A 13,848-nucleotide genomic window follows, 5' to 3' on the forward strand; every position below is an offset into this window, starting at 1 on the left:
TCTAGTTAATGAGTTCTTTATTTCTAAAAGTTCAATTAACAAATATTGCATTGTTATAAAACACTAACATTACTTTGGTATGTTTCATTTGTGAAATACATAAATGAAAACTATAATGCTGTTCACTACTGGTCAGAAGTATAGAATTAGTTTGACTTAATTTAATTTAATTTAAATTAATGATAAAAATGACAGACTCTTTCTGGGTAATAATAATAGATTTTTTAACAACGAAAACGAATTTCTCTACAACCAGATCGAGAAATTAATGGTGGATTTTCAAACGAAAGGAACAAAGAACTTGAATACTTTAAGAAATATCACACTCGTCAAGATCATAAATTATCGTATATATTATCTGTTTTTGCTATATAGACGTAATTTCTTCGTATAGTAAAGATATTCAATTTTCAACATACTTAAAGAAACTACTATACTTCGACACTAAAAAAATAAAATTTTCTAGAACCTGTTAAGTTACGTATCCATTTGTTTTGCGCATTATTCAATGATACGATACGATACAGTATGATCGTATCATTAAATGATACGCAACGGTGATACGATACATGGATACGCAGCTTAACATGTCGCAGACATAATCATTCTATGTATCTAAAATAAAAAAGATAAACATATATTGTAATCTTTCAAAAAATCTAGTAATTGTACAACTTTTTCATGGTTAGAACTTTCCATCTAAGACAGAGTCTTGTTGGAGATCCGTAATACTCGATTGCCCCTTTCTTCATACGAATTACTTTCGCATCAGCACCGAAGCGAATTACTTAAAATTATCATTGGATTGATGACATTTTAATCTTAATCGATAGCCAACTGTCGAAACGATCCATCAAGACCGAATAGATCGTCTTGAGTCTTTGGTTTTCCTGGTCGAAGAGCCTCGTTCGTCTTCACAGATTCTTGCTCCGCAAACCACGGCCCATATTCTTCCAACTTCTTTATCCAGGTCTCTGAAAGGTAACAGATAGTTGAGTTTTATGTCTGACAATCAAAATTTTCTTTACGCATACATAGAATACTAGGCAAGATCTAATTATTAACACCTACCCAATTATTGTTTCTCTAAGCTATTTTCCTTAAAATGACAACGAACAAGAAAGACCTATGTTTCTAGTCAGTAAATAAGAAAGCTATATTATAATGTTAGAGTGAAGCCTTAAAATGTCTAAAGTTAATTCTTTTACCCTATATTATATGAATAATAATTATATAAATACTGCCGTGCATACCAAAATCACATCAATGAACTAAAACTACATTAAACCTATTTCTTCTAAATATTAAAACGTCAACTGTGAATCTTAACCCAGGATTGTAATTCTTAACTTACCATGAATAGCCTGAATGGGTCCAGCATCGCCTCCATACTCTTCAGGCAATATTTCTCTGGGGATATAATCATACAATGTGTTCATATCGCTATGCATAAAGATTCTATTACGTATCTTCTCTTTAATAAATGGTTTCACAAAATTGACGATAGTGTCGACAAGTGGGCTAACGTTCACCACGTGCACCTCTTTCAGCTTCACTGGGTAAGCCTCTTGCACGCAGACAAGGAACTTCTTCACAATCGCGGGGGTGAATTTAGCAAAATGTGACGGCGTCGCGACACTGGCGTCCAGAATGTACACGTCACCTGCGACACCGGATGATTCTTCTTTCAGACGCACGTCGCCAATCATCAAGACTAGCTTCATTGCCTCAGCCACATTTGGGGTGGGCACATTTTTATCTATGCCACGCATAACTATCACCCGTCGACCATTTTTTGTTAAGCCAGGTAATGGAGGTATTTGACTGTAATGAGACGTAATCTTGTAAATTGGTGCACTTGACCCAGGAATGAAGATTTTGAAATACATTGGAGGACAAGAGAAACGTTAAACAGCAACCAAAATGAAGAAACACGATAATTTTATAAAACAGAATTATTGAGTATTTATGTTATATAGAATGTGAAAATGCCACAGAATGAATACAATTATCAATATAAAGTAAAATATCTATTATAGAAGTTATTAATGCTCATGTATGTAAAGGCCAATTTTAAACTTTTTTCTGTCCATCACTATACATGAAATATATTCCACGAGACGTATAAGTAAACTGTCTTACACATATTTAAGAATCTCTCGTATTTCCGGTTTATTGACATCTCGGTTACTGAAAAATTCAGGAATCGCGGCTCTCATTGTGAAGTACATGTCCAACTTCCGTTTACATTTTTCCAAGGAAAACTTGCTCCCACGCAGAAACGTCATGAGCCTTTGGTCATCTAAAGTATGCAAAAGAAGTAATGAGAAAGTTTGAATGAAAAAGCGGATAACCAATCTTCTGAACAAAGTCTCAATTCGAATAATCTAACTCAGACCTGTAATTGTTTCCGCCAACCTTATTTGTCACCATTTTATTAACATTTCTTTGCCTTGCAATTGTCTGTAATTTCTGTACCACTGCACGAATACGTAATTCTTATTCGGGAAACGAAGAAGCTGTCTAATTAAAGGCTACTTGAAGACAACTTGTGTAATAATTTTAATGACTATATAATGGATACTCTTGTTATTTTATTAGACACGTTATTATTGTTGGATTAGAAACGATTGAGATCAGAGAGCGCGTGTGCATGTATGATACGTGTGTAATGACATGGCGTGAAGGAACGCACGCTATAGAACATGAGGCACGTATAATTCACGATTATTCAGTAAACAGATATATTCGAACATAGGTTTACTTAAACAATTATAAACAATAGAATTTCTGACATGAAATATCTGGGTTTTCCCTTTGTAAAATATCTAATCAAATATTGGTTAGAATTACCATCAAAAGGTGGTAGGTGTGGTTGCTTGGCGAGCCATTCCTTAATAATTTCGAGATCTTTATCACGAGTCGCCTCATTTTCATTCAGTTCCTGTCGAATTAGCTTCGACATCTCCTCTGATGGTTGAACCAGCAACATCTGAAAATTGTTCGTAATTAAAAGCTCTGTATATTCACTGAGACGAGATAAAAATTTTAAAGGATGATTCTACCTGCTAAAATACCACAAAAATGAAGATAGAGGAAATTGTGTTTTAGACCTAGTTTCCGAGCTATTAATTGTTGAAAAGACGCCTAGAATACGCTTGAAATATGTCTGACTCGGAGCTTACTCCACTGACTTCGCTGCATTTGATATGATTAATGTACACCGAGAGTAGAATAAATCCAAAGTCAGACAAATTTCACGCGAATTTTAAACATTTTTGCAACAATAATTCTGAAAAACGAAGCCTGAAACGTAGCGTGACCATTCTTGATTTTCGTCCTATTCTGACGTGTCTAGAATTACCCTTTACAATCTCTGTCACTTGTTATCGAGCACCCTATACAGTATTAATAATATAATTACAATACTTGCTAAAAATAATATTTATTGAATATGAAAGTAATTATAAACATGATACTTAAATATACCTAAACTATTATACAAATCAAAATTTCAAGTGAAAAAGAAAATTAGATTAATGGCAAATAACGGAGACAATTGCTTCTCGTGTGACAATTAAACTAAAAGCATTGGTATTTGTAAGATGGTGCAATTTCAATGTCCACTACTATATATTTGAAGGAATCACAACGTTAGAAGATTACAACGAGCACCTGTAATACGTAATGCACACTGTAATCGCTTATGCAATACCCGAGATATTCATCGTTCTTATGTGAAAAGTTAATGCCGACTAGCTTGCTCAATGCTAAACTTTCTCTAACTTGTTCCGATTGACCGAGAAGCATTTTACCTTTTTCTTTGGTTAAAAGTAATCGCTGACTACGCGTTCTTCCTCTTCTTTATTACGAAAGTATTGTCCCCGATTGAAAGTGAGAGAGCAAAAGGAAAAGCAAAATAAACGAAGGGTGCTTAGCGTTTATTATGGACAGTCTTGCTGGACTGGGTGAATGTGTGACCGAGAAATGGCACAGTTAAAAAGCGAAAAGGAAATTGCGAGAGGCTTAGACTCGAGTTCGTTTTTCGGATGAAAAAAGATACGAGGTGAGCGAAGAAATGCACATGTTGCTAAAGACCGTCCTTGGTGAAACCTGAAATTGGGCAACCCAATGGAAAGGCACTTTCGGACGCAATCGAGTACTTAGACACGCGGTCATGCTCCAATGGAATTTTGTGGATCAACTGAGAGTTCACATTCAACGCGAAGCAAATCGGAAGGACAAAAGTAGCACATCCAAGTAAAGACGTAATACTTGTTTATTGCGTGATTATAATAACAAATGATTGCAGCTCGGGCAAATGGGAGTAATAAGAAATTGATAGGTAAACAAGCGTTTACTGTGTGAAAATTTTTATATCATAACTGAACTTTTTGTTGCTATCAGTGACATTACGTGATACTAATTTGTCGTGTTTTGCGTCACTCTACTACACATTTCTCATTGTGTTTGTAAATTAAGTGTTAGCGAAGCGGTTCTTGCTCCACAAGACATTTGTTTGCGAACTACCATCAAGCATTCGAGGTACGATTTAACCCTAGAACGACACCCTGGGGTCACCAGCAACCTCACAAAATGTTAAAGTTAAAGATCTATTTTGCATACACTTCAAAATAACTTAAAAATTTTGGTTTTTTTTTCTTGTAAACAGAAATTAAATCGTGATGTTATCTTTTCTTAAGATGTCCAAAGAAGAATGGAAAAAGAATTTTTCATTTCTCAAATTTTTAATTTAAATTTCAATTATAATATAGTTCCGTTGTTTACCTTTTTTTCTTTTTTTCCTCTCTTTCCTTTTTTAGTCGATAATAACCATTACAGGTAATTGAAGTTACATTAAATTTCAATAAAAAAGAAATTTAGATACAGTAAAACCTCGATTAACCGGATTTCAATTACGCATATTCTGGTTTAATCGAGAATACTATTTGTTATAACAACAATAACAGTATAATAGAACATCGATTAACACTTAAACTGTAATTTAACTAATATTTAACTACAAATAATTTATCATTTTTAGTAATCTACCAAAGCTATTAGAAGTTATTAGAACCTATTACAAACCTCAAATAATCGACTCAACACCAGGCATTCTTTTGATAACTAATTTTCTTCTTGTTATTATTGTTCTAACATCGAATAACAGTAATCCTGAATAAAAAACAGTGTAATTGAAATCCAGTTAATCAAAGTTCTACTGTACATCAACTTTGAATTTCATATCAGGCCAATTAATCGAGATCCTAATAAAAGAATACCATGTTCAAAGCAACACTTTTCTAAAATTTCTTAAATCAGCCTCTACCAAGGTTTAAAGAAAGATTTTTATTTCAGATATAACCGATTTTCCTGTCACTGTACAAGAGAAGAAAAATTGCTGGCAATTGCTTTACCTTGATTATCTCCGGCGAAATGTCAATCTGACAGGGAGGACGATAGACAGTGATGAGATTTGGACGACGACGGAAACAGAAATGCAACGAACTCGCGTGGTGAACCAACGAGATGGAGAGTGGCCGATAGAGTGGGAACGATTACCTCTTGGACCGGTTCTCCTTATATTATAGGATACCCCACTATCAGTTTTCTCTAAAGTCACACGGAACGAAAGAGACATTGTTGATACTCACATATCTGACGCGATGGACCCAATTTTTTCTCAGTATCTCACATACACCTTTTTCTACGATACCGTAATACGACATTGAATAATAATGCAACTTTTTCTTGCTCTTCCATACTCATCGTACTGTTTCATGATTGCTGAAGAATCTTATATATTCAATAAATGTATCGAATACAATTTAATGAAAATTTTGTAAATGAAATTAGCTACAGACTCTAAAGAAATTTTGTAAAATGCGTTGCACTTGAACCACATTTTTGAAAAAATTCGTTACGAAAAGTAGCACGTCTTATTTGTCTTGCCAAAAGAAACACATTTGTCTTCGATTGATTGTTTTCAAACGAAAGCAAATTTGCATAATTTAATACGATCAATGTCCAAATGTGATCTTCATTGCGAAACGGTGAAAGACGCAAAGCGAATGCTCGTGGCAAAACTGAAACGTGCTGCTACTGGTAAGAAGAGATGAAATGGATCATTTTTCTTGAATAGTCGAAATATGTTGATTTTTGTAAGACAAATGAGACGATAAATTAATGACTGCTGAGAATCTTTCTAAAGAAAGATGATTGGCGACATTCAATATAGGATCTAGAAACAACGTAAACAACGCTAATAGACTGCAAACACCTTTTTCCCGGAAATTAATATAATTCTCAATAGTTCAAATGCTAACAAATGCGTAGAAAACGTATGAGTTCTTCAATGTTTGCATATTGGAACACAAACAATATTGGAGTGATCGTATCTTGATTATTATCAACGTCATTTGCACTGTTAACTCTTTCCTTCACATTAATTGTCCCGGAAAAAGAGGAAAAAGAACGATTAAATAAATCTGATTAAATAGTTGGAGATGAAGACACGGAAAACGACGAAAGCTGTGGTCACTGATGAATTTTAGAAACTCTTGAAATTGTACCATTATATAATTTCAGAATAGGAAGTAACATAACTACGCGAGGTGAATCGTTTTTTCACCCTGATAATCATCAAAATGCGTCTCTTTCGAAACCAATGTTATGTGGCGTTGTAGACAGAAAATTTATGTGCGTTACTAGATGCAGGTTAATTAGAAGCCGAAACTGTTCCATTTCTAAAAGGAAAAGCTTCAAAATCATTGGATTTTGTATAATTCGGCACTAATTAGTATTAATACTGTCGCTGGCAAGAAGTTTTTGACCAAACACAACAGCGCGATAGTTGTAAGATGTAAACTGCCATCATATAGATATAAAAGTCAGGATCCGGTATTTAAGTTCGATATTTAGTAAGAATAAATAGAAACATTAAATAAATTATTTTTTATCTCTTTGTAAATTTATGTCGAATACTTTTTTCAAATCTTACATACTATTTTTCAGGCAACATTTCTTTTCACAGTCTTCCACTGAATAATAAATGAGGACTTTTACTATTTTTTGTGCTTTCTTTATAGCAAATCAATTTAAATTTTCCAATGGGTAATATACCCATTATATATTACAAAAACTTTAATATTTTTAGTCAATTTTATAGTATTGCACTTGATCAAAAACTTATCGCCAAGGTTAATAATAAAAAAAAAGATATCAATTGTCATAAAACAAATATATATCAGCGAAATAAAAGTTTTAATTTAAAGTCCTCCAATCGACTATCTTTTATTTTCTGCAGTACATTGTTTGTTTTTCAATGAAGTATTTATGCTTACAAAATTTGTAATCCAAATTTATGAAAAAAATGTTAATAATAAGTATTGTGTTACATAATCATGTACAATATGTTATGGAACAATCAATTTAATCGGTCGCCGATATAACATTCATTACCCTAAGCTCTAAAGAAACGTAAACCCAATATGAATCAGCATTAACATTTCAGTTACTAGGAAACTATTATAACTCGCAAATGATATGCTACATGCACATATTTTCCTTGACAAAAAATTTCATGGAGCTTTCAGCCCCGAAACGTGAGAGGTTCGATTTTATCGATAGCAAAGTCCACATAATGTGTTTTTATGATGTAAAGATAAAAGCGACGATGACTAAGGTGATTGTGCCGAAAGTTACAGCAAATTCAGCTTTATTAACAACTGATGAACTTCTCATTTTAAGATTTAATATAGCCTTCTTCGCATCAGCTGCCACAATTGTTTCCTACAAACAAAATACATAAAAACGAAAAAATGAAAACCATTTATATTTTGCACTTGAAACATATTTCTGTTTCCTTAACAGTACTCAAATTGAAAGTACCTTATTGACATTCAGATCTTCAACTTTCTTAATCTCATTGTCCTGCAAAATTAACACATTAAATTAATAATCCTTTGCTCGTTTATTATTATATTTTTATCCCGAATACGTCGCTTAAAATTCATTTCAACTTTTATTTATACACTCTTGTATAGATTAATTTAAATTCAATAAAACAGAAAACGTTAGATATAATTTTTCTTATTAGAAGACTTATATAATTCAATATACGGACAGTATTGGGCCACACCATCGTATATCGCAATAAAAATGTTATTATATCAGTCAGCACATGACTCATCGAGTTTATCATAAGTAGTGAAAGCGATATTTTCTTTTCGCAACGTGTTTAATTCACAGAGTAACGCATTCGGCAATTTTGTTGTTTAATGTCAAGATTGTTCTTACCTTAGAATGTGTCGTACTGCTCGTTTCAGTGGTGTTGCTCTAAAAATTAAATATTAGGTTTCAATTTTGTGTTATCTTTTTATGAAACTCATCTCAGACTCATCGAGTTTATCATAAGTAGTGAAAGCGATATTTTCTTTTCGCAACGTGTTTAATTCACAAAGTAACGCATTCGGCAATTTTGTTGTTTAATGTCAAGATTGTTCTTACCTTAGAATGTGTCGTACTGCTTGTTTCAGTGGTGTTGTTCTGAAAATGAAATATTAGGTTTCAATTTTGTGTCATCTTTTTATGAAACTGCGTATATTTAACGAATATACTTTTAATGTGTAGCGATCTATTCTTGTAGAAATTTATTTAAATTTCTAAGACACAAATTCGAAAAAGTCCCCTTTGAACGGGAATCTGTCAGAAAAAATGATTAACGAAACGTCCCCTGAAAAACATCTGTATGAAAACATCTGAACCGGTTTCTCGACAAATAAGAATTTTCCATACGCAAAGATTTTGTTTTTAATTAACGACATAAAACTTTCTTTATGCTAACTTTGAAATATAATCAGCATTTCTAGACTTGACGAAAAGATTCCGCAACTATTGTGACGAGTATTATTCCCCGATTAGAGTAAACTTTACACACAGTTACATATCGATTCGTCCATACTTGCACCTTGCATTGGAATTTCACCTGACTTATCTCATACTCAACACAAAGGTCATGGTTAATTTCAGGCTACCATGTTCATATTGCATTGAAAACGTCAGTTTGAGTTATATGTAGCGTGTCGATAGCAAATTCCCACAAAATGTTCAAGCAGAGTAAGATAACTTGCGATAAAACTGACAGAAAAATAGGTGTAAGTCTAAGCAGCTGTGATAGAACACCATTTAACTAGAAAAATAGTGGTTTCTTCTACTGTCCTATTTGAACAATTGGAAGGATAATTATTTACAAAGGGAACCCTCTTTCTATTTTTATTGACCTTAGTATATAATTGAAACTAACATTTTGAGTAATTTTCATATATACATTGTGTAACCGAATATTGAATACTACATGTAACATTATTCTAGGGATTGGATTAGCTTTGAATTAAAGTAAGAAAAAAGTCATTAGTCACAACATTCTAATAATTCTCTTCTTTTTTTTTAAACTAACTCAAATCTAAATCTAATCCAAATCCAACTGAAAACTCCCTCAAGCCTTAAAAAAACACATTAAATAGTACTCAAAATTCTTTTGTTAGCATCTCTGAAAATAAAGACAAGGGACGATAAATTACCATTAAAAACTAGAAAACTAAATCCTATATTCAATTTTTACAGATACTAAAGTACGACTGAACTAAGTTCAATGTTTAGGTCACTATCGAAGAAGGCTATTTATAGTTAACATAGGCTTACATCGAGTATTCTTGGGCTTCCAATTGTTATCAAACGTAACTAGTCAGACTTTATAGCCCCTGCGTTATTACGATTCACATAAATTATCATAAATCAAAGCTGAAACCATTGAACTCTTTTCTCTACTGTACTTTTCTTTTTTTAATTTTCAACCATAATAAAAACATATGGTTGCCTTGTATGTAAAAAATATCTTACGTTTTATTTTGTATTCAAAATTGAAATTTTCCTTACCAGTTGTTCCACCGATTCACGTGACAGTTTGTTCAAAGCAACTATGTTGTAGGGAACGATTTTAGATGGGGTGACTGAAACTGAGAGAACCTCGCGACGAGTTTTGCAGCCCACGCTTTGACAGCCGACGTCAACAATGTTTCTAATCGCTGTTGGAAGATGCCAGATCGTTGACACCTCGTGAAGCAGTTTGGATCCTGGTCCTTGAGCCACGAATCTCATCGGCTTATTATCGTGTGAGCAGACTTCAGTTATCACTAGAAGTGTGTCCTGAGATAGCTTTGACAAAGAGATATTACATTCAGAAATTGGTCATATTTTTGAATAGTTCTAATTAGTCTGTTTCTTCGCATTATCGTTCATATTCGCAACACATGTTTTAACAGATAAATTTACTTCGCGTTGTAAGAATTTCACGGCAGAGTTGACTTCATTTGCAGACGTCACGGCAACCAATATAAAGCCTTTTTCGTTCTGAGCTGAATTAAGTTCGCCAACTAGGTCAGCCAAATTGGACGACACAACATGCGATCTTAGAGGAGGAATCGGTTCGTCTGGAATCCCGATACCACCGAAGGACTCAACCAGTGAACGGAACAGAGCAATTCTCATTCTGGAGAACATCTTGACCACGTTCCATGCGACATCATCTATTTTCGTGTACGAAACCATTGTCATTTGAGAGTTACAATGAGAAATAGCTTTCAAAAAATATTCCATACTACCATGTCAGGCCTACTATAAGTATAAACAATAGAATTGTTTACTGTGTCTGTGTAGTAAAAATTGTGAATTAAGTTTCCTATCGAAATATTAACCCTTTCTTTTGCCACGTAGCTCTATGAGTATACGCCAATCGAAATCATATGAAATCAAAATTTTACTTCTTTATTTGCCACTGCTAAGAAATAACAGCGTATGAAACGATAACTTGAACGTTTTGAAAATGTTAAAATAACTTCATGAAGTACATAGGTATACTAAATAATTCGTAGAAAAACATTTTAAAAGCTGACCTGTAAAACAGAACTTTTTCAAGTTATTTAATAAAATAATAAAGGAACCTTTCTTATTCGATTTTGCAGTTAATGTGTATAGTTTTCAAACCCTGCAAGAAACTTTCTTATTACGACGTTTTTAAAGCAGAAGATAACAGACATAAGGTGCCAGGGTACACTAATGATATTTAATAGCAATATCCTGAGGACCAGTGTACTTGTCATTAACTAGTACATTATCATTGTGGTACAAGACAGAACTACTTAGACTATTTAACTAGTCGTCAGTGAACCCTCTGCACTCTCAATTTTTTAGGAATTTTTTTCAAGGAACTTGAAATAAAAGTACCTGTGAAGAAAACTGATGTCGATTCACATTCGACATAGGAGTGCAAAGGGTTAGATTGAAAAAATCAATTTGAAGCTCACCATCTTCGCCAGCGTTTGCCGTATATGTCAAAGAGGAGGCACGATTGGCTGGTTTTTCTGGCTCGGGCAGGTGCCACTCACTATGGTTTTCAGTTTTCATGTTATTCCTGTCACTGTCATCCAATTCTCTCGTAATACGCATTGGTTCCTCGTACGCTGATAATGGCGGGAGTATAAAGTTCATAGTGGATATTGTACCTAAAACACAGAGAAACCGACAAGAAATTTATTTAATATTTCATTGCATAGAGTTTATTGACGAAAAAAAATGCTTTCTATTTTTCCAATAAAACTTAACCTGTCGTCATTCCTTTCATGTCTCTAGCCCAAAATAGCAATGCTACAATGTTTGAGCGTAGGAAACAATCACAATCACATTCCATGTCTCTGCCTTCGGGTATTAATGTACCGTCCAAGCTAAGTCGAGCTAAATCCATTTCATTGTTGTGGCAGGTCTGCAATTACCATACAATTTTCTTAGAGTCACCTAATAGCGACACAATATTTTGAAACATTAGACGAAATATTAAATTGTACTTGAAGGGTGCCTTCAGTCGAAAATGAGTAGGAAGTCTTGAAGTCTTTCCAGAAGCTTTCTCGGTCTTGATTCATCTCAATCAAAAGCAACACGACATTTCGTGGCCCTGAAGTGGAACTTCCAGTAACCGTATTCTCTTTCATGGATCCAATTTCAACATCGTTTGTAATTTTCTTGAAAGTTGGCTCATCTTCCATGTTCTTCAAAGTGAAATTAAGTTTCTTTTCTTGCGCTGCGTCTTCAGAACTCGACAGTTCCGTTGCCTCCGTCAACTTCTTCGTTTCGAAAGTTTGCAGAACCTTATCGATATTTGTCACTTGAGTTTTTTCAGTTATAGCATGATCAACGATGACCTCATGATCGATTTTAGTTGAGGGTGGTGTATTCAAAGTAGTTGGAACGTCCACTATGATAATTTTAACATTCATTATTTGTGATGCGACTTTATTATGCAAATGCCTATACTAATAATGTTATACTGGAAAAATTGATTGCTTCGTTTGAATAGTACTTAAAAGTTGTTAAACTTCGAAGAACTATAACTTTGTCAAAATTTATTCAAAATTGTTGTAACAAACAATCTCAAGTTTCTACGTCAATCCAGATTAATGTACAAAATATTGTAAAATAGTTTACAGTCTCTTATAACCAAAAGTTGATGGGACTTCAAAGCACAATTTCAACTTGATCTTTCTAGTTTTGAACCCTTTGATCTCCATTTTAAATTGGCTTCAAAGGATTAAAATCTGTATCAGTTTCTCCAGAAGGCAAATCTTATTGGATAGCTTAATCAATATAGCTTGTTAGAAACCTTTGTTATGCTAAATGTAAAATAATACCTGCTCGCTTACCGACTAATCCATAGCAAGGCAATGTCGCCATCGTTGCACTCAATAAAAATGTCACGAAGACTTCAGACAACATTTTATCAAGTCAAAATTCCCCGTATTGTGAAATATTCGCATTCGTTATTTATGATTCGTAAGATGTTACGTTCAATTCAACGTATCCAATTACGTAGTGTTTCTAATATTTCTGATATTTGAAAAATCTGGGAACGATGGTCAGGTCTTTTCGCTTCTTCGATTGATGGAACACAACTAATTAATGATTTCACATTCAACAGAAAACGGTTGTCAAGTAAACAAAACAAAAGAGGCAGTTGATTTTCGATAAACAGAGAGAAGTAGAGAACATCAGTGAATCAAAACAAGATAAATGATTATAGATATCACGAAATTTCTGTTAAAACTTTATTGCAGAATTAGCTCTAGAAGATGATTCACCTGTTTCACTCATTAAAACCCAAAGTTGCATAAACGCAACGTTATTGTAGAACATAAAATAGATCTTATGCATTATTTTTGCGAGATAAAAAAGATATTTTATAATAATAGGCACTACATAGACGTCTACTAAATGAAAAAGATCCACAAAGGAAAGTCTATTCCTTACAAAAAGCTAGTGCAGTCTGCTGAAGCTGCTGTCTTTCCCTTTTTGTTCTTCGATGGTAAGAAAATATTGTAAATACAATGCAATTCAATTAGTTATAGCTTCATTGCCTCGATTCCTCTGTGGTCATTTGAATAGTGTCAAGGTTGCTTCAGGTAAACTCGATAATAAGCATGTACAAGTATCTATATGTCAGTTAGCCTAGATATGTACCGATTCTTCTGTGAATTTCTTTAAAACTTTACGACGTAACAAATACTTTATGCAACCTCCATCTGCATTTTATTTGCAAAATTTCAATGTAAATTTACTTCTGAGTTTTCAAGTCTGAAAGCTTTTATTTAGATATTTATCCCATTTACGATATTAAAACTCAAAGATCCAAAACAGACATACCTAATACAATCATGCATTCCTAAATTCATTTAAAATCTGTTAACAAAAGAGTTAAATGTTTGTTTACGAAATAAATCAAAAATTTCCCACGTGCAGGAA

General features: G+C 33.4%; 2 protein-coding genes across 2 annotated transcripts; both read right to left on the bottom strand.

Annotated features, from left to right (window-relative positions):
• On the bottom strand, window positions 1-5,516 carry LOC143184345 (alpha-tocopherol transfer protein-like). Its single transcript, XM_076386495.1, has 5 exons — window positions 5,418-5,516; window positions 2,854-2,992; window positions 2,143-2,302; window positions 1,355-1,824; window positions 1-974 (listed from the first exon to the last, which is right to left on the bottom strand). Exons 2-5 carry the CDS (start codon window positions 2,990-2,992, stop codon window positions 823-825), a joined length of 921 nt encoding a protein of 306 aa, XP_076242610.1. The 5' UTR covers window positions 5,418-5,516; the 3' UTR covers window positions 1-822.
• A 2,115-nt stretch (window positions 5,517-7,631) lies between these two features.
• Window positions 7,632-12,783, bottom strand: LOC143185084 (uncharacterized). Its single transcript, XM_076387809.1, has 10 exons — window positions 12,753-12,783; window positions 12,097-12,307; window positions 11,901-12,000; window positions 11,662-11,818; window positions 11,364-11,561; window positions 10,333-10,586; window positions 9,937-10,215; window positions 8,509-8,547; window positions 7,891-7,932; window positions 7,632-7,791 (listed from the first exon to the last, which is right to left on the bottom strand). Exons 1-10 carry the CDS (start codon window positions 12,781-12,783, stop codon window positions 7,651-7,653), a joined length of 1,452 nt encoding a protein of 483 aa, XP_076243924.1. The 3' UTR covers window positions 7,632-7,650.
• Window positions 12,784-13,848: the final 1,065 nt, after the last annotated feature.

The sequence above is a fragment of the Calliopsis andreniformis genome, chromosome 10 (genome assembly GCF_051401765.1).
Source record: "Calliopsis andreniformis isolate RMS-2024a chromosome 10, iyCalAndr_principal, whole genome shotgun sequence".
Lineage (NCBI taxonomy): Eukaryota > Metazoa > Arthropoda > Insecta > Hymenoptera > Andrenidae > Calliopsis > Calliopsis andreniformis.

Bases quoted from the DNA above. Each gene is read 5' to 3' on its own strand.
- LOC143184345 (XM_076386495.1), bottom strand. From the start codon at position 2,992: ATGTTGCTGGTTCAACCATCAGAGGAGATGTCGAAGCTAATTCGACAG. The intron at 2,303-2,853 runs GTAATTCTAACC...TGCATACTTTAG, and splicing joins ACACCTACCACCTTTTGATG to ATGACCAAAGGCTCATGACG. The intron at 1,825-2,142 runs GTAAGACAGTTT...GTCTCATTACAG, and splicing joins CGAGAGATTCTTAAATATGT to TCAAATACCTCCATTACCTG.
- LOC143185084 (XM_076387809.1), bottom strand. From the start codon at position 12,783: ATGGCGACATTGCCTTGCTATGGATTAGTCG. The intron at 10,216-10,332 runs GTAAATTTATCT...TCTTTGTCAAAG, and splicing joins TGAAATTCTTACAACGCGAA to CTATCTCAGGACACACTTCT. The intron at 8,548-9,936 runs GTAAGGAAAATT...TTTCATTTTCAG, and splicing joins GTGAATCGGTGGAACAACTG to AACAACACCACTGAAACAAG.